General features: G+C 53.7%; 8 protein-coding genes across 8 annotated transcripts; 6 read left to right on the plus strand and 2 right to left on the minus strand.

Annotated features, from left to right (window-relative positions):
- Positions 1–1,111: 1,111 nt before the first annotated feature.
- On the plus strand, positions 1,112–2,174 carry EI97DRAFT_306266 (uncharacterized protein). Its single transcript, XM_033794571.1, has one exon. It carries the CDS (start codon positions 1,242–1,244, stop codon positions 1,707–1,709), a length of 468 nt encoding a protein of 155 aa, XP_033654562.1. The 5' UTR covers positions 1,112–1,241; the 3' UTR covers positions 1,710–2,174.
- A 396-nt stretch (positions 2,175–2,570) lies between these two features.
- EI97DRAFT_306508 (uncharacterized protein) lies at positions 2,571–4,929 on the minus strand. The gene is made up of 4 exons (XM_033794572.1): positions 4,643–4,929; positions 3,712–4,554; positions 3,051–3,405; positions 2,571–2,942 (listed from the first exon to the last, which is right to left on the minus strand). The coding sequence occupies exons 1-4, from the start codon at positions 4,705–4,707 to the stop codon at positions 2,787–2,789; spliced, it is 1,419 nt and encodes a 472-aa protein (XP_033654563.1). The 5' UTR covers positions 4,708–4,929; the 3' UTR covers positions 2,571–2,786.
- A 6,578-nt stretch (positions 4,930–11,507) lies between these two features.
- Positions 11,508–12,475, plus strand: EI97DRAFT_489591 (uncharacterized protein; the record flags this gene model as incomplete). The annotated part of the gene is made up of 2 exons (XM_033802224.1): positions 11,508–11,704; positions 11,799–12,475. The coding sequence occupies 2 exons, from the start codon at positions 11,508–11,510 to the stop codon at positions 12,325–12,327; spliced, it is 726 nt and encodes a 241-aa protein (XP_033654564.1). The 3' UTR covers positions 12,328–12,475.
- A 348-nt stretch (positions 12,476–12,823) lies between these two features.
- On the plus strand, positions 12,824–13,933 carry EI97DRAFT_432641 (uncharacterized protein). Its single transcript, XM_033798207.1, has 3 exons — positions 12,824–13,150; positions 13,293–13,377; positions 13,437–13,933. The coding sequence occupies exons 1-3, from the start codon at positions 12,880–12,882 to the stop codon at positions 13,687–13,689; spliced, it is 609 nt and encodes a 202-aa protein (XP_033654565.1). The 5' UTR covers positions 12,824–12,879; the 3' UTR covers positions 13,690–13,933.
- Positions 13,934–14,036: 103 nt separating this feature from the next.
- EI97DRAFT_306769 (P-loop containing nucleoside triphosphate hydrolase protein) lies at positions 14,037–16,522 on the plus strand. The gene is made up of 2 exons (XM_033794573.1): positions 14,037–15,106; positions 15,152–16,522. Exons 1-2 carry the CDS (start codon positions 14,084–14,086, stop codon positions 16,382–16,384), a joined length of 2,256 nt encoding a protein of 751 aa, XP_033654566.1. The 5' UTR covers positions 14,037–14,083; the 3' UTR covers positions 16,385–16,522.
- A 445-nt stretch (positions 16,523–16,967) lies between these two features.
- EI97DRAFT_376091 (protein serine/threonine phosphatase 2C) lies at positions 16,968–18,947 on the plus strand (the record flags this gene model as incomplete). The annotated part of the gene is made up of 2 exons (XM_033795541.1): positions 16,968–17,594; positions 17,733–18,947. The coding sequence occupies 2 exons, from the start codon at positions 16,968–16,970 to the stop codon at positions 18,945–18,947; spliced, it is 1,842 nt and encodes a 613-aa protein (XP_033654567.1).
- A 214-nt stretch (positions 18,948–19,161) lies between these two features.
- On the minus strand, positions 19,162–19,965 carry EI97DRAFT_306793 (uncharacterized protein). Its single transcript, XM_033794574.1, has 2 exons — positions 19,398–19,965; positions 19,162–19,282 (listed from the first exon to the last, which is right to left on the minus strand). The coding sequence occupies exon 1, from the start codon at positions 19,843–19,845 to the stop codon at positions 19,429–19,431; it is 417 nt and encodes a 138-aa protein (XP_033654568.1). The 5' UTR covers positions 19,846–19,965; the 3' UTR covers positions 19,162–19,282; positions 19,398–19,428.
- Positions 19,966–20,078: 113 nt separating this feature from the next.
- On the plus strand, positions 20,079–21,838 carry EI97DRAFT_432644 (uncharacterized protein). Its single transcript, XM_033798208.1, has 2 exons — positions 20,079–20,894; positions 21,039–21,838. The coding sequence occupies exons 1-2, from the start codon at positions 20,533–20,535 to the stop codon at positions 21,433–21,435; spliced, it is 759 nt and encodes a 252-aa protein (XP_033654569.1). The 5' UTR covers positions 20,079–20,532; the 3' UTR covers positions 21,436–21,838.
- The last annotated feature ends 64 nt before the right edge of the window (positions 21,839–21,902 follow it).

Here is a 21,902-nt window from a genome sequence, read left to right on the forward strand (position 1 = left end):
CCTCTTTTCTGGTTTGGTGTCAGTGTGCACGTCGAAGCTGACATCAATGCCCGCCGCCTCGTGACCAAAGGTGAGGTTTGCTGCTGCTCTTCACTCTTGGACTCGTGCATAGGAAGACACGGGACTCGCAGTCCTGGCTGCTATCTTCTCCTCTGATTTCCGTCAATGTTGCAGTAGGTTGTAAAGCCATCGTAATTATGGAAACCATAGGGATTATAGAAGCCATCATTTGTGCCTGCTGGTATCCCTGGGGCAGTTTCCCTTTCCACGCTATTTGAAATTTTCACTGCGGTCTGGTCTTACACTAACGACTGCGTATATAGTTACATTCTCAAAAAAGATAAAAAGCTTATACATAAAGTGCTGAGGTTATACCGTTTATGACAGCGTTTTCTACATTTACGTTCAATGTTAAACAGGTGATGCTGTACTACCAGTAGCATTCCTAGCATGTGCGGACCCTCTCTTAATATTTCGACTACCGTGATCCGCAATATATTCTGTATTTATACCTGCTAATTGCAAAATTTAGGATAAGGGGTGCTGTTACAGCGAGAATTACCGTTCAAAGGGCTTACATTAGCGTCTCTACTAGACAGAACTTGAGCACAATTAGTTGGATTCCTAGTTTTAAACCTCTCAGAACCGTAACAACATTACAATAGACCAAACGAGGAAAACGCACAATATCTCAACTCTGTAACCTACTACCAACCAGATGTGCACATCTATATCATTTACGTTCTTCTAACCCCGAAACTTGCTATGATCAACAAACTCCACCTTCTCTCATCGATCCAGCCTCCATCTCACAACACCAACTGAATTCCCACCTCTACCCTCTCCCATTCCTATCGAACCCCTCGCTATACCAACACCGCCTCCTACCCGGAATCCTTCTACCCTTCTTACCGCCCTCACAGCCAACCCACAGATCATCAGTTCGACAGCTAGAGACGAACCTATTTCGCACAGACACATAGGATACGCCCGAGAACAGCGCGTCGGCTGCTGGACTACTAATTACTGATTACGGGACGATGAGCTTGTCCGTCCGCTCTACGCTCCAACGCCTGCCGCTGAAGCTAACACTAACACTAAGAACGCAGAGATGAAATGAATCTGCGCCCTCTGCGATTTCGACCTAGGTAGATTGATAAACTACTGAATAGATATATAGCAAACCAAGACCGCAACTGCAACTAGGTACTCCGTCCGCACTCCACAGATAGGGTACCTTTATGGAGGACACGGTGAACGACACCACCTGGGCATCATCATCATCACTTCAGCCATCCAACTTTCCCCGACTGCCCCTGCCTCGCCTGTCTCCCCTCCCTCCATGCCTCACGCCGGAAAACCAAAAACCAAGAAAAGGGAAAAGGGGAAATGGCACTACACTCAACATAGCCCGACAGCAAAACCCAAAACACAACACTACCTTACACTACCCTACCCAAGCCTACCCAACCTCCCCATCCCTAACCCCTCCGAAGAACCCACTTCACAACAACCACTCAAGCCATCAAACCCCAGCAAAGCCTACCAGCAACCGAAAACTGGAGGCTGGGCACATAACCCACCTAACCACGCCGAACACCCAAGTCCCCCCGCACGGCAGGGCAGCGCAGGCCAGGCCATGCCATGCCATGCCATCCACGCGCAATCGCAATCGCAATCGCAATCGTAACCGCAAACAATCAAGTTAGCTCCAGGCAGACCAATACATACCACAGTAAGCTAAACTAGACCATTATTATTGAAGATCGAGATACTGTGTACTGTTTAAACTCTAGCCGGGGTTCCACCGAGAGCTTTGCCGGCCGCGGCGGGCGATGGTGGGTGGCGGCGAGGCCGGCGGCTAGTAGCTAGTACCTAGGCGCCCTCTCCTCTTCAATCTTGCTGTGTGCTTATTATTTTAGTGTGTGCGGGAGAAAGAAGGAGGGGAAAGAGAGTGGCTATGCGTGCGCGTCGATAATGAGAGATTATCTAATACGAAGGGGAGAGTGGGGTGAGGCAATGGAGGGTAAGGGCAGGGGAGGGGAGGTTGGTGTCGATATCCATGGGGCCATTATCGATAGTCTATTCGGCCGGAAAGCTTGTTGAGAAATGACCATAATTATGATGATGGTGATGATGATGATGATGCGCATGACAACCCGATCATGAACAAAAACCGGTGATAAGAATCATGATTGCGTCAAGAGTAGCAGATGACCTTTTTGTTGAATCCAATTTCCCTTGATCCTGACGTTAGAACTACATGATTTAGCGAGCCAGCCTTTTTCTCCCTCATCCCACAGTTTCCCACGTCCAACCCGAAAATGTCCCAAAAAAATGCATGTGGAATGCATATCGACGAGATGCAGGAAAGTTTTTTGCACGGAGATACTGCCGTGTAACCTCAAATCCAAAACCAGTAAACGCCGTGTAACAGGCCCCGATAAACCAGGCCTAAACCCAAACCCGTAGGTGCCCTTTTTTACCCCCGCCAGCTCTTGAGAGGGCTCCCTTTGGAACCGATAACCATATGAATACTTGCCTGCCTGTTTGCGCTTCCCGCTGCCTGCTCCTGTCTGCCTCGCAAGTTGCGGCCACTTGTTGTTGGGTCGTCGGCGGGTGCGATCGCCCAATCTAACAAAGTTGCTGAATTACCTGCTGGTGGTACTGTACAAAATCGCGCTCCTCGGCGCGATGCCAAGCGGCGGCCCCAGAGTTAGCCGGACTTCAGTGACCAAAAGGGAATAAACACTCCCGCGGTTCGTCCTCGCTAGGATCCGTTTTCCTCAACTGACGGCCAGCGGGATGAGGGCGCCTCGCTCGCGAAGGATGCGCCCTTGGGGTTTGGGGGTCATGGGCGGCGTAATGGTCGCCATGTTGGGGATGGGAATCATTCTGATGTTGTCGTCGGCATCCGCACCTTCACGAGTGCCCCAGGTTGTCTGTTCGCACAAGTCAAATCAGCGCCGGAAACACGGCAGGGCAAGGGTTGGGCAAGGGCAGGGCAGGGCCTGGCTTCAGGCCAGCAGGGCGATGCGGGGCTAACGTACCTCTGTGACGGTGATGCAGCCATAGAGCTTGATGAGGTTGTGGAAGTACCCGAACAAAACCGACACGGGCACAAAGCGGACGTCGCCCGGGTTTCTTAACAAATGCGGGATAAGCTTGACTGTCTTGGAGAAGGCGAAATGACCGAGGAACAGGGCCCACAGCAACGACGGCTGCCATGCATGATTATTCGAGGCCTCCGCTGCTGCGTCGACGCCGTCGACGCGAGCCTGCTGGTCATAGTAGCCAGCCTCGCACAGCGTCAGATAGAAACAGGCCAGAAGCAGGCAGTCATTGGGGAGGGCCCATTGCGTGACGGTCGTCTGAAAGACGGCATAGAGCGACCATGGATAGTTCCTGTTTAATTCGGTGCCGAGTGGTTAGCGACGGCCCTCATGGTGTGGTGGTGGTGGTCATAGCGAGCGGGAGTGCTGGGAGGGGGGGAAGGGAACAAGAGGGGGAGAAGGGTGGTGGAGGGTGGAGGGGTGCGCCTGTGCTCAGTGCTCAGTGCATGCACCAACATCGGCGCTTGGCATCCCGACGACATCTATGGCATGATGACCCTCAACGACCCTCCAGGACCCTCCAGGACCCTCCAGGGAATACCTACTAGGCCAATGCCATGCTTTGTGATAATAAAAGCGAAACTGGGCCACTCACAACCACATATGCAGCTCGCTCAGGCTGGTCAAATTGCTCCTCCAGTTGCTCCGCACCCACCGCAGGCATTGCCGCAGGTATTTTGCGTCGTTCTCCAGCGTCGTCTCCACCTCGCACTCACGGTGGTTCTGGATCTGGATCTTCCAATCGTGGGAAAAGAGCCAGCGGGTGATGAAGTTGTCGTCGTCGGCATTGAGAAAGTGGTCGCTGCCCCACGTTTCGTGCGTGAAGCCGTACGTAAACGTCGGGTCTTGCAGAATCTCGGAACGGTATGCGACCGCACGTCCGGACAGGCATGGAAGGCTCCCATCGATCCAATTGCACGCCGTGCAGTCAAAGTTCCTTCGAACCAGGTAGATGGCACCTAGAAACTCCCACACATTCGACGTGTCCATCCGGCGGAGACACTGGTTCGTACCCACACCACCCACTCTCGCATCCTCAAACGGCGCCAATATCCATCTCGTGAACTTCTCGGGCAGCCACACATCGTCATCCAGAAGCAGTGTGATCCTCGTCTGCACTTCGGGAATGGCTCGAGACAACTGCCGGCGCTTGTTCGCCTGGCTCACCGACAACACCTGGATCCTCTTGGGGTGCCCAAGCTCTTCGACCATCTGATGGAGACGCTTGACGCGCGCCTCGGGCGTCACTAGGAGGATCTCGTAGGGTTCGAGGCGGTATGCAGTTTGCACCGTTTCCTTCAACTGCTGGATGTTTTCGGCAACTGTAGGAATGATGACAGTCATGTCTTGGGAAGTGATGGTAGGCTCGTCAGGCGGTTGGATAGGCCTGTACAGCCAATTCGCTACGAGGTTGACCCATAGTCTAACATAGCGGAAGAGACTGGGCCCAGGTGTTAGTGTCGGCGGCAGTGAGGGACCACCAGCTGCTAGGGTCGTGTGGTGGAATGCAGTGAGCAGTGTCAACGTACAACAAGGCTGTGAAAATCCAAAACCAACTCCAATTGGGAATCATCCAAAATGAAAACGGGAACATTGTACCGGGCAACGAACGTGATGATGAGAAAGACGAACGGCAGGAAACGGGGATCGAGATCACATCGATGATGAAGGGGAGAAAGCGAGGATTCCTCGGAGGGCAGGTGAGGGTCTGGATATTTAAGCCACATGTTTGCGGGCCCGAGCGGCGAGGTGATGGTGCGTTCCCTGGCGCTGTTTAAGCTGCAGGAGATTCTTAGCAGAACCTTGGGGTAGTGGTAAAGATGGCTGGAGCCATGAGGTCTTTGCAAAATTCGAAGGGAACAGGGTATTGCCGCTCGGTTGGGGTTAGCAAGATGCGCCCATTCGAGAGCGGTGCTTGTGGGATCCCGCCCGCCGTTGAATACTTGCATATGTCGAGCCACCCTGGGCGCAGTTGCGTTCAGGGATCGTCTTGCATCGCGCATCCACATTATTGTCGACCAACCTCTGCGCGCTCGTTCTCAACTCGCCGTGCGCACCCGGTCGACCTCTTGGCGCCATCTTGCTCCATAGTCTTGTGCTAGGGAAGGGCGCCTCGAAGGCCAACAACCCCGCTGTGCCCGCCATCGCCACCATGGAGAAGATGGAGACTTGGTTGGTGATCCGAGGCGGCCCCCAGCAGGCCCGTCACCCGTCTGCCAGTAAGTGTAAGTAGTACTAGTGGTGCAATAAGCGTCCGCCGAGCCACCTGGCCCCTTGCTGGTCCCTCTCTGGTCGTGTGTCCATTGCGCAAGCATGCGGCGCGTGCTCAAGAGCAACAGAGGCGGGTGCTGGGGGCGTTCATGGGTTGCCGCGTTCGCAATGCGGCTGATCTAAAGATGATCGAAAGCACCACTATACTCCGTACTCCGTATCATCCCCGGCATAGCTTGGCAAGTCGGCGCGTCAATCCAGTGATCCACATCTGAGATCAGGGCTCTAGGCCCCATTTGAGCGCTCGTCGGGGCGGAACATGGACGAGCCGCTGGAAGCGTGGGTGGCCCCTCGCTGTTGACGGCAAGCAGACCCGTTGGCTACGTCTGGCGGCAGGGAGAGAGAGTGTCGATATTCCGTTCCAACATCGGCCGCCTACTACTGCAGTGCCGTCGGCTAATACCACAATATAATAACGTAGCCTTTCACTGCGCAATCTTAGACGCACGACAATAACCTCTCCAATAGACGGCTCGGTACCAGGTGCGAATATGCCCGAAACGCTGGCCAACGGGAAATTTTCGCAATACCAGTACTGAGATCAGGTATATTGCGTGGCCACTTCAACGCGCCGAATTTTCGAACCTTCGACACCGTGTCCATGCCGGCAAGCAGGATAGCGACATGTACTCCCTACCTACTGTGTACTGTGTACATACACCTGCTTGGAAGCCATGTGTTCTCGGTCTATCTCGCGCACATGGACTGGTTTCGTGGAAGCGAGCCGCCTTGTTGCTCGGGTAGCATCGATGAGGGTACGGACTATGCTTCGGACACATTGCCTGATCCAGTGGCAAGACGGTACCAAACCGCTCCTGAGGTACAGATAACTCGCTGAAGAGTGACAACATCCAATATGGCTGCGGCCAACTGGCGCGGGAGGAATGTACCTGGCCTGGTATCGGCTGAAGCTGCGTCTGCGGACATGCTAGTTACATACAACATGTCTCTGTGGTTCTCAACTTCTGCACGTACGGGGGTTTTACCTGGCCCGCAGATCAAGGCGTCGCGGATACGGGGAACTGCTTCCCCGTCCAATCCGCCGAGTTCTGAGGCCTGCATCGCGCATAATAAATGATGCCTTTATGGGACATGTTGTGAGTGGGTCGCCGGAATGTCAACGAGAGTTGCTGCAACGCCACTGCGTCCTTCGGCTGCTTCGCATGTAGCTCGCCTGGTTTCGCGTTTTCGGTGGCCTTTCGACAGGTAACCGCAATGTCGTCGGTTCACTCGCAGGCCATAGTCTGGCAGGGTGGATGGTGGAGAAGTGCCGTGTGGGCTCAGTGTGTTGTCCTCGCGTAGCGGCCGCCTTACCAATTCGTTACGTGCTTAAAAGTTTCCTGTTCGGGCAGTTTACCGCAGTGGCGTAAACTTTGGAGCAGGAGCAGGCGCAGTTAAACATCTGCTCGGCCCTGGTGATAACTGTTTCGTGCACTCAAGATATGATAATTGCGGTCCCTGAAGACATGAGGTTCACGATCCGGGCCGTCCCTTGCGTCATGGTCCAAACACAGCGACTGACGGGCATAAGCTCCCGCATAAGGACCCAGAACCCGCTTCCCCGATCCTAGCACATCTGGAGAGTACATACAGTATGCTGCATTGTACAACGCAACACGTTCCTCAGATCGCACTTCGTTGCGCCTCATTGTGCTACTTAGCCCAGCTGCTGGGCGCTCACAAAGAGCGAGAAGCCCGTCGGGGCTTCTGGCAAGGTCTGCTCAGGGCTTCAAGAACCTCGAGAACCCCATTTCTGCGTGATGTCAGCACAGTTCGCTCCAGTCAGTTCAACAGGTGTTCGAAACATATGGGATGGGTCGGTTCATCATATCTTGAAGAGATCCCCAATGAGCGGCGGCTTTACGGTCATCAACCTATTACTTCGCAACGGCCCTGACAACCGGAACCCCTGGACCTGAAGTGCAAGGTGGCAAGCAGTCGAAGCTACATCGATGCCGGTGCATAACGCATGTTCAGGACCAACTCCAAGCATTAGGCTGAACGATGCAATCGCAGTGGGTGGCATGACCGGGTACATTCGAGGTTGAGCCTCCCGCTATCTTGCAGTGCCCACAAGTAAGGAACAAGGGTCTCCAATATAAGTCCGCTGCCATGACATATGCCTCCAGGTCGTTTCGGGGCGTTCCTCTCCCTCGGTTTCGAGTGAAAATTTTTCAAATGACTTTCGAGCTCACCTTCCGCAAAGGTGTTTATGAAGAAAGGACATCATTATCCGGTGATATTATGCATCGGTGTGCAAAGTGCAAAGAATGGACTCAGATTAAGACGCGAAGACCATGCGCCAGGTTGGCTAATTGGAGGGGACCATGCAGATACTGAGAGAAGAAAGCAGTGAAATGTCTCTGAAACGAGCAGCCGGAATGGACAGATGGAGGAAAATCGACTTGGTATCGCCGGATGGAGTTCGAGTAGTACGCACCTGCTTACTCGTCCTGGTCAACGTCGCCATCGGTGCTGACCCACTTGAGAGCGAACTCGTATCATGAAACTTGTTGCACACAACGGATTTGTCTCCTCACGAGCTGAGCGGCCACGCTGCCTCGAAGCGATCGTGCAACGGTGACCGACACAACGAAGATGAGACTGAGGGTTTTGAGCGTACTGCGTCGCCTGGAAAGTGGCACAGCGACACTGTAATAGAAGGATGAGCTGTAAGTTATCATTTACGATGTCATCTTCACCACCGTGAACGCTGCACTTGTGATGACTTTCCCTTAGCAACTGTTACGAAGAGCGACCAGAAGCGCAGCATGCAGATGCCATGCGACTTACGGGCACGCTCCCGATGGGGCCAAGGAGCTACCATCGAGTTATGCTTTCCCTACTGCTGCAACGTCCCGCCGCTGGGTGTTGTTGAAAAACGCCATAACGGACGGTGCGCACCAGTCTTCCGTCGAGAGATAGTCAGACCAGGTTGCGACATATCCATGCAATGGTTCTAGGATTTTTCTCAGGCTGACGCCAAAAAGACAGGATCGATAGTGTGGGACGAAACCGAGTATGTCTGGGTGCGGCTAACTCCTTGATATCTAGTATGTTGGACCTTGACCGAAAAATCCGTGAGTCCGATTTCGTTTGCAGGCCGCCGTAGGACGCGTGGAACCCATAACCCCGATGTGCGAGACAGAGACTGGGAGAACACAAGAACCAGCCTGAGAATGCACTGCCGACGTCAGAAAGGGAGTCCATCTGTTGGTCGATTTCCTCAGCTGTGTCCGATGTTGTAGGGAGCCCTGGAGAGAAGGGAGGGAGGATTGGCCACGTAGAGTCTAGTGTGCTTTCTGAGCCTGATGACAAACGTAGCGCGGCTCTAACCTCCTTCTAGTTTGACACAACGCTCGTTACTCAGCAGACGATACAGTACACTGCTGGCTGGGACTGCATGGCAACACCTTCTCCGGGGCTGAATTGCGACGCATTGCTGTCTCGTTTCTGGAGTAGCTATGCCATTGCAGCTTTCTGGTCTGCCTGGCCCCTCTGCTACACTTACCGCGGAGCCCTCTGACTAATAACAACAGGACTACTCGTCTGGTTCGGATCTGCTGTGGCTTCCCCGGGCGTGCGGGTCGTCGGCCAGTTTGGCCTTGTTCTCACCATAATATTGGCAACGTCAAGCACCCATGCTCTTCTGGGCGGGTGAATTAATGAAGAACACCTGGTCAGGGCCTCCCCCACACTAATAGAAATACACGAGATACAAACCAACACGCCAAGCGGCAAGGCTGCGAGACCGGCGAGGCCTTGAAAGTACACGGAACATTTGCCTGGTGTTTCCTGTGAACGGCTACCATGGGGACACTTCCGATCGGCCACAGCAGCCTACCACGAGATTCGCAATCAATCAGTCCGCTTTAGCAAGCAACTTCCGGCCCCACTCGGGCGCAGTCTCACTCTTCTCAACTGTAGAGACAGCGCGTATCAACAAGACGAACGAACCGCACGCATGTGAAAGCATTGTGGTCTCGTCGCTTTACCCCTTTTGGAGATCGGTTCCAGGCATTGTGGCATGACGTTCCGGCACCGAGAGTCTACCACAGTAATAGCAATAGACTAAACTATCACTGGTTCTGTTCCAAAGGACATCCAACTTTAAGAGCATGGATACGACCCATATGCCCTGTTGGTTCACTCTTTGGTGCTTCAAGAGGATAGCAACGGCATGGGAAAGCCCGCCGAACTTATTCGCACGGGAAACTCTAACTCCCCATGCCCTGGTCAACTACATGTCGAACATGCCCTAGAGTTGGCTGGCCATTAGGGATTGGCCATTTTACGTCATGCTCTCTGTCCCGCCTGTTCATACGAGTTGCAGTCACCGTAGTGGTGCCCTGGAAGTGACCGAAGAGCAGCACGAACTCGTTGGCCGTGATGGAGGTGTATCCCCTCCATCGGGAAGCCTTCTGACGCCCAGAGTCGATTGCTATCTTGGTTTTGTTGAGGACCATCCGCAGCTGCCGTAAACGACACGTTCATCTACTGTGTCGATAAGGCTTACTGGCCTCGCCAATGAAAACTAAACAGTCACCCTGCCCGCTGCATGCCGAAAGCGAAGGATGGTTGCCGAATTAAGCTCACTACATACGCTCGCATTGTTCGGTCAAGAATTGATTAAACAGCGCTGGAGGAAACGACCATGCTCGTCTCAGCGAATCGCGAATATGATCAAAGACCTGACCGAGCGTTCCTTGTTCCTGGACTGCCGCTGTGGAACAGCAATTGCTCACTCCCGAGCGACTCCCCACCAGGATTGCACCTGCAATGTCCAAACTCAATCAATAATTGGATATACAACAAATGATTCAAGCTGTTCTGCTGCACGGATACTGAATGGCACATCGGTCAGAAGGTGGATCCCAACCACTGTGACCGATGACGGACACCGTACTTCCAGGCTGTTGGGTTCGCCAGGATGTGTTGGACGAACCTAGAACGAGAGCCCACCGATCGGACTGCGTCATCTCATGCATGTCATAAGAGGGACCATGGCATCCCCGAGCCAGTGATCAAGGGTCGTTGCCCTCCCACACATTCGCCTGCATGGGGCACGAGGAATCAGAGTTTGGACCATACAGAGGAGGAAGCAATACCTACCAAGAATGGCGGACATGAACTTGCATTGCGCACGCGATGCTTGTACTGCAGGTGTGCCACGGTAATGAGTTAGGTCAGCCAAGCGATCGTTTTCGTACTTGTTCCTCCTACCATACGCATACCAGGACGACTGCTACCAACCTGGCTAAGCTCTTTTGGCTGTCACGGCGGTTTAAACATAGTTTTACTCAGGTGTCAGCTCCAGATCGCGATTCTCCCCCGCGGCCGCAGCCGTTGGCGAGCATGAGACGCAGCTGGAATACCACACGCAGAAAAGCCTATGAGAAAGTCAAGGCGACGATTGAACACGAGAGCAATCATGTCCGCTTTAATCACCTTGCAGAGTTAAGCGCTTCCCAGCGTTGTGATTGAAACAAGAGTGACCTGTTCGGACACTTGAGTCCGAGGTTGCTGCGTCCTCAACACCACTCGCACCTCGTCAATGTGCGAAAGTAGGGTGGCCGAGCCAGGTGCGGGGAAGGGTCTGGTGGAGCGTGGGGACTTGCAGGTGATGTCTGGGTTTTCGTGGAACCTTGGAATGAAGACGAGCCCTTGTTTTGCTAACCGCAAAGGGGAAGCTAACAGACCTGGGATCTTTACTAGTGCATCATCCAAAGGATGCAACTCGTCTCCGGATCCAGCAGGCCCAAAGTTAGCCGTGATGCTATTACCAGGATTTCTTCGGCGATGATATCTCCAGAGTTCAATCACCTTCCACTGCATGATAGCCCCTCCGGGATTCAACGAATGGGACGCCGTGGCCGGCAGATTCCAATGCCTCTACCATCCACATGGCGTTGGAGGGTAAAGTCGGACTGCCCATATATGAACGGATCGAAGGGGACCAGGGTTGCTCATTGAGTACCAAACCGCTGGTATGAGGGACGGCAGTTCCACCGCGATCTCTTCCAAGGCATAACATCAATATTCCGGTTCTGACCAGGAGCTCCGCCACATACACATGCACATGATGTTCTCAGAAGATCGGCTCTCGATGCAGGTGGTCTCTCAATGAATCAGCTGGCACGAAAAGAGCGTATCCATTGTGGGAGGGAGTACGGTGGCTACACAGTGTCCTCTAAGGTAGACTACAATGCTGTCGAAAAGCTCTGTAAGGTGTGCATTCAACATTTACTGGCCCTGCAGCCGGTGAAGATGATGCAAGTTTCCCTTCACTTTCCTACTTGGATTCAGGAGCTCTCGTATTCGTAAGTGAGATGCACGTATTGCCTCAACTAGACTCTGCCGCCTCCGAATCGGATTCCTGGAACACCACTACCGTACAATTCTGACCCATCAAAGCTTGTTTCTTTATCCGTCTGTCTCGATTGAATATTTTGAGATAGTCACTCAACAAGCTCAGTTCTATCCTAGCTTTGGATGGGACGTTAGTAATCCGAATGCATTGCGGCATGTCGGATGTGGCTTCGGGTGCAGCTCTATGCGTTTACCTACAACAGTGCCCAAGAAGATTTCAACGCAGTTACCAAGACCAGGGAACACTGCTACCACGGATTTAGCTATGGACTGCTTATTTTCCAGGGACTTGGAGTCTGTTTCGAAAAATCATCCGACGCTGCTTTCCAGAATATTAAGGAACCATTTCCTGCAGGGAGCCGATACCGATGAACCCGAGTCTGACACCGGGTACCTACATCTCCCCTCAACTCGGCACATGGTCACTTCACTTGCTGCACTGGAGATCATAGCAGCGGCCCGACCACATGTAGCCCCGGAACCGACCTTTCGGGATGTCGCGTGTCCTTCAAGGGACATGTCAACGTCCAACTGTCCTCTCCTCCCTCCTACCATAGACGGCACTATCGGCTGAGGGCTCCGAAGGCATCGTTGGTATCAGTACCACAACCTCCTTTTGGTGGCCGCGTTCATGTCGAAGTTAATGGCTATATCCTTCGCTCGGATGCTTTCCGACGGGTTCCGCTTCGGCACGGCCAAATCAAGTCCAGATACTCACGACTTGTTACAGTAGAATAACCGAACTCACAGTTCGGTATCCTACGGAGTCGTCATGACGCATAGTTAATGTCCCTGGCGCCAGATCCTTCGATCGGTTGAGCCAAGGACGGTGCTCTTCGGTTGCGGTCGGTGCCCCTAGTGTGACTTTGGAATGCAATATTGTGGTTCCCAAGCATATCTGCGGCGCATGGGTAGAAATATAGCAAACAGCCAAGAGGATAGCTGGGTGCGGGGAACGTTGTGCTTCAGTGATGATAGACATGATGTGGTGTTGAGGTATTGTTGGCCATCACGCACGGACCAGCATTACGGGAGAATTTCTCTCGTGCTCGGAGGTCCAACCTCCCAACCACAACCGGCGTACCCATCGACCCCATCGCGTGCCCTTCATCCTCCACCCGTCGCCATGTCTCTCGCTGCATCACGCGCCGTGCTGCGGCACTCGGCCTTCGCTGTCCGCCGTGCGGGCATTCGCAATGCCTCCTCGACCTCCGAAACCGCCGCCGCCGCGAAGGATAAGGCCACCCAGGCCCAATCGAAAGCATCCGAGGGTCTCAGCAAAGTCACATCGTCTGCTGGCTCTGCTCTCTCAAAAGCTGGATCTGCTGCATCGGGACTGTTGAATACGCTGGCGAGTGCTGGCGGACGGACAGGAAGACTGGTTGGCCGGATACAATGTTCGTATACCACCCGTTGAACCGTGGAAGGCACAATTGGCGTTGGGGAGGTTCCTGCGACATCAATTGAGCGCCCACAGGCCGAAAGAGAGTCAATTGGGCTGTTTGCGATAAAAGTATGGATGCTAATTCTTGGGTATAGCCATGATTCCTTCTGCGGTGTACTACTCGAAGGTGGCCCTTGAGATCAGCAAATTTGTCGTAAAGGAGCGAAAAATGAGCCCTCCGTAAGCAATCTCCAGAGTGTCTACAGTATCGAGCTTACGCGAGGCTGACTATCTCTAAGTGACGTTGCTACCTTCCAGACCTACTTCACCAAGACCTTCAACCAGCTCCGCTCAGGGACCCTTTTCAGACAGGCCGAAAGCTCCAGCGTCCAGCCAACGACCGTGATTGATCGCGTGAGGAATATCTCCCGCGCACAGTGGGCAAGCGCTGGAGTTGTCGCTGCTGAGGTTCTTGGTTTCTTCTCGATTGGAGAGATGATTGGTCGGTGGAAGATTGTTGGTTACCGGTCGTATGGTGATGTTCACCATTAGATCATGGCTACTTGAAGGGGCGGCACGGAAGACAGCGATTAATCATGGGTCTATTCATTGGGCGAAGGGCATACCGATGATGCTGTACGTTGTTGGGACCGAAAGGAAGGGATATGGCGATTGGGTGCGCAGTGGCAACGCCATACACTGTACTATTGCACATACATGTGATTTAGATTTCCTTGACCTCGATGCAACTATTACCATATAGGCAATGCATCAAGACCATGACATCGAATCTTGGGAACAGTGAATCTTGGCAGACGGTCTACTTCGGTCTTCGGTTTCCCCGAGCTCCGAGGACCCGGTCTTTTTTTCTCAATCATCTGAACTACAAACCTGCCCTTGCTGCACAGCTCCTTGGAAAATGTCAGCATACTTGCGATAGCCCACGATGAACGTCTTCAAACTACTCTCCCGAGCTCCAAAGGCGGTGCAGTCGGCGCCAACTCAGAAATTACCGTCGTCGGGCGCCGCTGCGAACCCGCAGTTGTTTGGTCGCGACCAGTCCGAACGAGCGCCAGATAGCTCCACAAAGAGTAGGAAGCGGAAACGGGGACAAGATGCTGGAGAGGAAGAGCAGGATTTGCCGCCTGCTTTAGACTTCTTCAGTTGGCCGTCGGAAGGAAAGAAGCGGAAGCGGAAAAATGGGGCGTCTACAGAGGCCAGAGGAGGGGAGGAGGATACAGAGGAGGCTACATATGGACATGCTGTGTTGGAGCCCCGGACAGATGCTACGGAAGAGGATGTATACGACGAGGCCGAATGCAAACGTATTCTGAGATCCCATAAGCTGAAGATTGTGGTGCTGGAGGATTTTGCTGGACAGGACGAGAGCCTTCTTAAGCAAAAGAAGGAAAAGAAAGAGAAGAAGAAGTCAAAGAAGCGGAAACATGAAGAGGAGGAGGCGCAGAAGAAGTCAAAGAAGAAGGATAAGAAACAGCTGTTTCCCCGCCCGTTGGAATCGTTCGCTCAGCTGAGGACGAGATACGGCATATCGCGGAAACTTGCGCAGAATATAGAAGAGCAGGGATATACAATGCCTACCGAGGTACAATTGGGGACGCTGCCGTTATTGCTGGGTTCTAAGAAGGCTGAGAAAGAAGATGAGGCAGCGGAATCGGTGGGCGAGGAGTTCCAGGAGAGATTTATGAATGGCGATATTGATCTTCTGACTGTTGCGCCTACTGGAAGTGGGAAGACTATTGCCTTTCTCATACCGATTATCAACGGACTCCTCTCGGAGGCGAAGAACACGACAAGCCCCAACCCTGGTCCCCGCGCGATTGTGCTTGCGCCGACAAGGGAACTGGCATCGCAGATAGTCAACGAAGCCCGAAAATTGGCAAAAGGGACTGGAATTAAGAGTGCTCTCATGAAGAAGGGTATGGAGGTTGTGCAAAGATCAGATGAGGAAGTTCTCAATGGAGTGGAAGAACAGTCAGAAGCGTCCGATGAGGAGGGCAGCCAGGCTTCACTGTCCGAGGATGAGGTCGAGAAGACGCCTCATGCACAGAAGAGAACACGCAAGAGAGCGGATGTGGTCAAGGCAGCTATACTAGTTGCAACCCCTCTCGCCCTGCTGAACGCATTAAGACTAAGAGGTGACAAGTTCGCCGAGTTACCGAGCGTTAACCGTCTTGTCCTCGACGAGGCCGATGTCCTTCTGGATCCCTTGTTCCGCGAGCAAGCCTTATCCATTTGGAACTCCTGCACGAATCCTGCACTTCGTGTTGGACTGTGGTCTGCGACAATGGGGTCCAGCATTGAATCCCTGGTCATAGACACTCTGAACTCGCGCTGGAACTCTTTACCTTCAACGCCCGCTCTGCCGCCCCGCTCACCTCTCGTCCGTGTCGTCGTCGGACTCAAGGATACTGCGATTCCGAATATATCGCATAAGCTAATCTACGCTGCAACCGAGCAAGGCAAACTTCTCGGACTCCGTCAACTACTCCATCCAACTGCACTACCGTCTGACGGTTCCGCACCTTCACTTCGCCCTCCATTCCTGGTGTTCACTCAAACTATACCCCGCGCCACGGCCCTGCATTCCGAACTCCTATACGACATTCCCCCAGAAGCCGGTGGCTCCTCCAGAATCGCGGTTCTGCATGCCAACCTCTCATCGTCTGCACGATCAAACATCATGACACGTTTCCGCCGCGGCGAGATCTGGGTCCTTATCACGACTGATCTCCTAGCTCGTGGCGTCGACTTCCGCGGTCTGAATGGGGTCGTGAATTATGATGTGCCCAACTCAGCGGCAGCCTATGTACACAGAGTAGGTAGGACGGGCCGCGCCGGCCGCGAAGGCGGTGTGGCAGTGACCTACTACACTAAAGAGGATATCCCGTATATCAAGAACATTGCCAACGTCATCCGGGCGTCTGAGAAACTGCGCGGCGAGGGCGAAGGCAAGGCCACGATCCAACAGTGGCTTCTTGATGCGTTGCCCACGCCGACGAAACGGGAGAAGCAGCGGTTGAAGAAGAGGGGTGTTGAGGCGAGACGGACGGTGAAGGACCAGGACGGGAGGAATAGGGCGAGGATCAGTACGAAGAGTGGGTACGAGAGACGGATTGAGAATAGGTTGAGAGGCGCGAAGGCGAATGCGAAGAAGGGGCCGAAAGAGGAACGGACGAGGCTGGAGAGGGCGGATAGTGAGAGCGAGTTTGAAGGCTTTGATGCTTGAGGGGCGTGGCTCTTCAATTGATGTGGTGAATTTGATATGACCTCGTTGGGTTACTGTCGCTGGAATTAACGTGTGGAATCGGTTGTGCCGTGATGATCAACATAAGTCACCGTCAACCATGCAGGCGTACCACTACCTTCAAAACAAAATCTAAACCTGCATCATTGCTCACTGTCTCGTCCAGAAGTGTATATTCAGCACTCGGTTGACAAGTTAGCGTTGCTGAGACTTGAGAGAGTACTCAACGCACTTGCTATAGCTAGTATCTCAGGGAATCAAAGGTACACTTTGAAAGCTAGCGTGTGATACATACTTATAATATACAATTCTTTCCAAGTACCTTGAGAACACCGTGCTGTTCTAGTGGAGGATTGAAACTCGAGATCTTCACTAGGACGTGGCGCTACGTTTTCTGTTACTTCTAGCTGCCCAGAAGGGTGCTCGGAATCGAAAGTGATGAAACAGCTGGCTCTAGTCTGAATTAGGCTAGCCGCAAATAGTGGCCTGTGCTTCATATTCTCTCAACTTCCAAGCCGAACGAACACATCCTCCCTGTGCACATGTGCCATCGCAACCATCGACCATGATATCATTATTTTCCTGGCGGAGTACAACACGGCTGAAACCGTGTTCGCAGACCAGCTTTTCCAGTAGGACTTTAGATGCGCGCTCATTACGTCGATATTCCACAAACACTCGGCCTTTCACGCCAAGCACTCAATCCCTACTATACAAACGGCTTCCTTTACGAACACACGGGCAATTGCGATTCCTCCGTATATCGTCACCATGCAACAAAAGGCTGAATTGTTTGAGTCCACTGTTCTCAGCTCCGCCAGCGCACATCCGCCCTCTGGAATCCGGGTTTCCGACCAAAACCGTCATTGCTCTACTCATCATCGCCGGTGTTCTTTACTACACCGTTGATGTCATAATAGGAATTGATACTCTGGAAAACCGGATATTGAACGCCTTTGATGAGGAAGAATCTGTGCTGCCACTGCATTACTATAGCTCACATGAGCAGGTTGCGCAGTTCGATTCTGACCTGACCAAGTCGTTCGAGTTGTCATTACAACAACCTCTGAACGTGGACGATTCTTTAGCATTTGAAGGTGAAGCTGGTGGGTGGGAGATTACTCCCGAGGAGTCTAGGGAGACGAAGATTCCGGTTACCCATGGATGTCGCTGGGTAAGCAATCGGCCCTGTGTAAGTGATTCCTTTTCCTATTTATGAGCGGCATGTTTGCGCTGCCTCTCACGAGCCGGAATCTATATCTTCTGGACTCTTTTTACACCGTATTTCCAATCACCTACACTACAAGCAGTGGTACTGATTATATTTCAGGAGGACTACCATGCGCTAGGAACGGCGCCGGGCCCAGGAGGCTCACTCTGGAACTTCTGGGGCGTTTACGACGGGCACGTGGGGCCGAACATGTCCAGAGCGTTGCAATGGCAGTTGATACCCAGCGTTTCGCGGATGCTGAGCGCCCTTCTACCTTCCAGCCCGTCCGTCGTGATCACGGACACGATCAAGGCCGCCTTCACCCGGTTTGACGATGCTTTCCTGGAGCGAGCGAAACATATAGCAAATTGGCATCCGGCCGCATCAGCCATGGCGATGCTCGCTCTAAATCCAGTGCTTTCAGGTTCATGCGCCCTTCTTTCTATGTACGATCCCACGACATCCAAGCTGCGAGTAGCGTGTGTTGGCGACTCCCGCGCAGTGCTTGGCCGTTGGGATCCAGCCACGGAGAGTTACAAGATGATTCCTCTATCCACCGACCAGACAGGTTTCAATGAAGGAGAGGTGGCCCGCATAAAGGCAGAACACCCAGGCGAGGAGGATATTCTCGATCCCAACACTGGCCGGTTGCTGGGCATAGCCGTCACGCGGGGTTTCGGGGACCACCGGTGGAAATGGAGCAGCGACATGGTTCGGCAAGTGCAGTATAAGTTCTTCGGGCCGCCACCACGACCGGAGTCGAAGACACCGCCGTACATGACTGCTGAGCCTGTGGTGGAGGAGTTCGACATTGTCAGCGTTGATGCCGATGCGAAAGCCAAGGGGCAGGGATCGTCGTCAGTAAAGAGCGATTTCATGATCATGGCTTCGGATGGGTTGTGGGATCGCATTAGCTCAGAGGATGCCGTATTGGTGGTCCAGCGATGGCTCGAGTCGAGGGAGCGAGGCAAAGGGTCCATACATGAAGATCCACAGTACGCATCTCATGATTTTTCATCGTTCAAGCCCATGCAGCAAGACGCTGGGGTGGATTTCTCCGTGGAAGAAGGCAAGGCCGTGAACTGGAGAGCCAAGCCCGAGTACTTTACCATCATGGACGAGAACGCTGCGGTGTGTCTGCTTAGGAATGCGCAGGGCGGCAGCAGGAGGGGTCTGTTTTGGGGGCTCATGGCGGCTGCCAAAGGGTCGGCCAGCAGGAACGCGTTCGATGACACGACCATCATGGTCGTATTCTTCGATAGGTATGGGGAGGAGAAGGCAAAGGGGACGAAGAAGGGTGAGGGGGAAAAGTCAAGCCGCTGGCTACCTTGGTGAGAGCGCTGAGGAGGATTGGTTTGCTATTTGATGGGATTTTGCTCACGCTGGATCTTTTAGGTTGCATGCCATTCCGTATGCGCCGCTGCGTGCTTGAGACTGCTGGAGATATCAGAGGGCTAAAAATACAGGTGAGGAGCTGGACTTTGAGAAAAATACTACCAGTGGACTAAGGGAGTTGGATGGACTGAGTACAAACGGATGTACATAGATTACCGGCATCACGTCGTAGGACACTGACAGTGGTCTGCAACAGGGACTATCCACCACCTGTTTCCCCTAGCTGTATCGTATACTATACCTTCACTTCCAAAGGTTTGTATAGCAGTAGATTTCTGGACGGATTGAGTTAGCGCAAAGGCCACGTGATTCATGCCAAGAGTCTGCAGGTACGCTCCACCAGCGATTGCTATCCGACATGCAGGGAAATGCAAGAGGAAAAGGTCGCACATGCTTGCACAGGTGTGTCTTGGAAGTAATTCTACAGGCGGCGCAGGTGTGTAATAAGGAGGTGGAGAGGGAGTGGCGACGGAGATGATCTCGGCGCTTGTGTGAGGAGAAAGGTGGAGTTGGGTTTTGGGGGCTCGGGGCTGGAAAGCATGTTCAACCGCGTGTGGCCAGAAAAGCTGTCGCAGCACGGTCCCTGCTCGTAGCTTTCGCAGGTTTCCAGGTTACGGCGGCCCGCAAAGTCAAAGGAGCACTCGATGGCTTTGTTGTGCATGATGCGGGAAAATTGGAAAATAAAGGGATAAACGCGGGCAGGGGAAGGGCATTCTGGGTCCTTTGTGGCACATACGCTATGTGCGCGTAGCTGCGAGGGAGAGGAGGGAGAGACGAGGCGGCGGAGGAATGAGGAGGTGTGAGCCCACAGCGCCGAGGAGACAGCGGCAGTCCACATGCACAAGAGCAGTGCAGCCAGAAGAAAAGAAGAAATAAAAGTAAACAAAGTCACCTATGAGCAGTAGCAGAGGCAGCAGGAGCAGTAGACAAAATGCGCATTACCCTCGCCAGAGAAGACGGAGACGTGGTGTTGTTGTACAGTATCACAGTAAAGAGCCCGGAAGGGGCTAGCGTGCCAAGGCCGGAGCCTTTTCCATCGCCTCTGCCAGTGCCCACAGTTTCTCAGAGCCAGGAGCAGCCAGAAGCGACGGGACGCGATCGCAGCCAGCGCCCGCGCAATATGACCGACCCGGACAATCATGCACACACACCACCGCGCCCCAGCTGGCCCGCCGGCCACAAATCCCTCTTCCCACAACCCCAAGTCCTCCTTTCCTCTCCTCCATCACTCCCATCACCACCACCACGCCGCCTCGACCCTCCATCGTCATCAACACATCCACCATCGTCGCCGCGACCCTGCGCACAATACCCCTCCGCCGGCCCCTTTGATGAGCCTCGACGTTTGTCACGGCCCAGCCACATCCTCTGCTCGTCTCATCCGACGGCCACTACAATAAGGAGCCTGCGCTCACGGCACCACACCATCACCATCACCACAGTTCCCTCATCGTCACCTCACATCATCTCCACCTAGCCTGACGAGCCTTCTTCCTCCTCTCGTTACCACTGCCGCCTGCCAGACATGGCACCACCATCCAAGTCGAGGATCGTCATCCTCAAGCTGGCGTCTGCCCACCTCCGCAAATTCCCTCACACGCCTCCCTCGTCAGCACAGTCGTCGTCCCCATCTACCTCCGACACACCCATTCCACAGGTCAACGAGCCCACGCCCGCCGTTGACACGCCTGCCGACTCGACCACGGCGACGCCTCTCCCCCCTAATGGCACAAGCACTCCTTCCAGTTCGCTCGCACCGCCCCCTGCAGGCACAAAGCGGAAGGCCATGCCGGCGCCCAGGGGAACCAAGAGAGCGGCGCAACTGGGACCAGATGGGCTGCCCAAGCCTCGTGGCAAGCCGGGCCCGAAGTCCAAGAAGCAGAGACTGTACGTATCCATTCCCTTTTTGATTCAGGATCACCTTGGCCCCATTTGCAGCATCCAACCGCCCATCCTCAATCCTGTCCCCTTACCACTACCCCTATTCTCATCCTTTGATCTGATCTGTAACCCATACTAATCCAGCTCCAGTGGTGACATGATCAACGACCCCAACAACAAAGGACCCTTTGCCATACCGGCTCCTGTCAAGCTGGGCCCAAAGGCGAACCAAGGTGCCATCAACGCAGGTCTACGTGCCCTCGACCGCACCGGAAAGCCCTGCAGGAAGTGGGTAAAGAAGGGCTTCTCCGTGCGCAGCTTCACCGGCGTCGTCTGGGACGTACCGACATGGCGAGCTCCCAAGAATGCGGCCGTCTTCGCCGAGGATGTCAAGAGCGACTCACCGAGTTCCAGCGACCCCAATGTCAAGGACGAGAGCAGTGCCGTCAGTGACAAGAGCGGACTACCGACTGGCTCCGCGACGCCCGTTGTCCCCGCTGCCAATGGCATTGAGAGTTCACCGGCTCCTGTTCTTGCAGCCTCATGAAGCGGTTGCAGCTTCCAGCCGTGTTCACATACACTGCTTCCGCCTATTGGCTCCTACCTTCTCTCCTTCTATCATCATCGATGCAGCATACGGCTTCGACTTGTTCCGACGTGACCCCAGGATGGTCTTTCGCTGGATAGTCTGTGGCACCCTCGGCGTTCAGGATACGGATCTTGTTTGTATCAAAAGGGTTCATGTTTTCAGGCGTAAGAGAGGTCGGTCGGAACCCTGCTGCCGCTGCTGAGTTCGGGCGAGCATCTGGATATGCATATGGACTGCGCATCAAGGCGTCTCACGGATGGAGAGGAGGATTACAGGTTATATCGCGCTTCCAGCCAACACCAGCTTTGGAAGCTTGTATTTTATAGTTTCTCTTGTTTAGTCCATGCAAAGCGAGGCAAACAAAGTGTTTACACTTTTACAGTTGTTGGTTCTGTTCGTGCGTGATGGCGTTCTTGGGCGCATTT

The sequence above is a fragment of the Westerdykella ornata genome (assembly GCF_010094085.1).
Source record: "Westerdykella ornata strain CBS 379.55 unplaced genomic scaffold EI97scaffold_8, whole genome shotgun sequence".
Lineage (NCBI taxonomy): Eukaryota > Fungi > Ascomycota > Dothideomycetes > Pleosporales > Sporormiaceae > Westerdykella > Westerdykella ornata.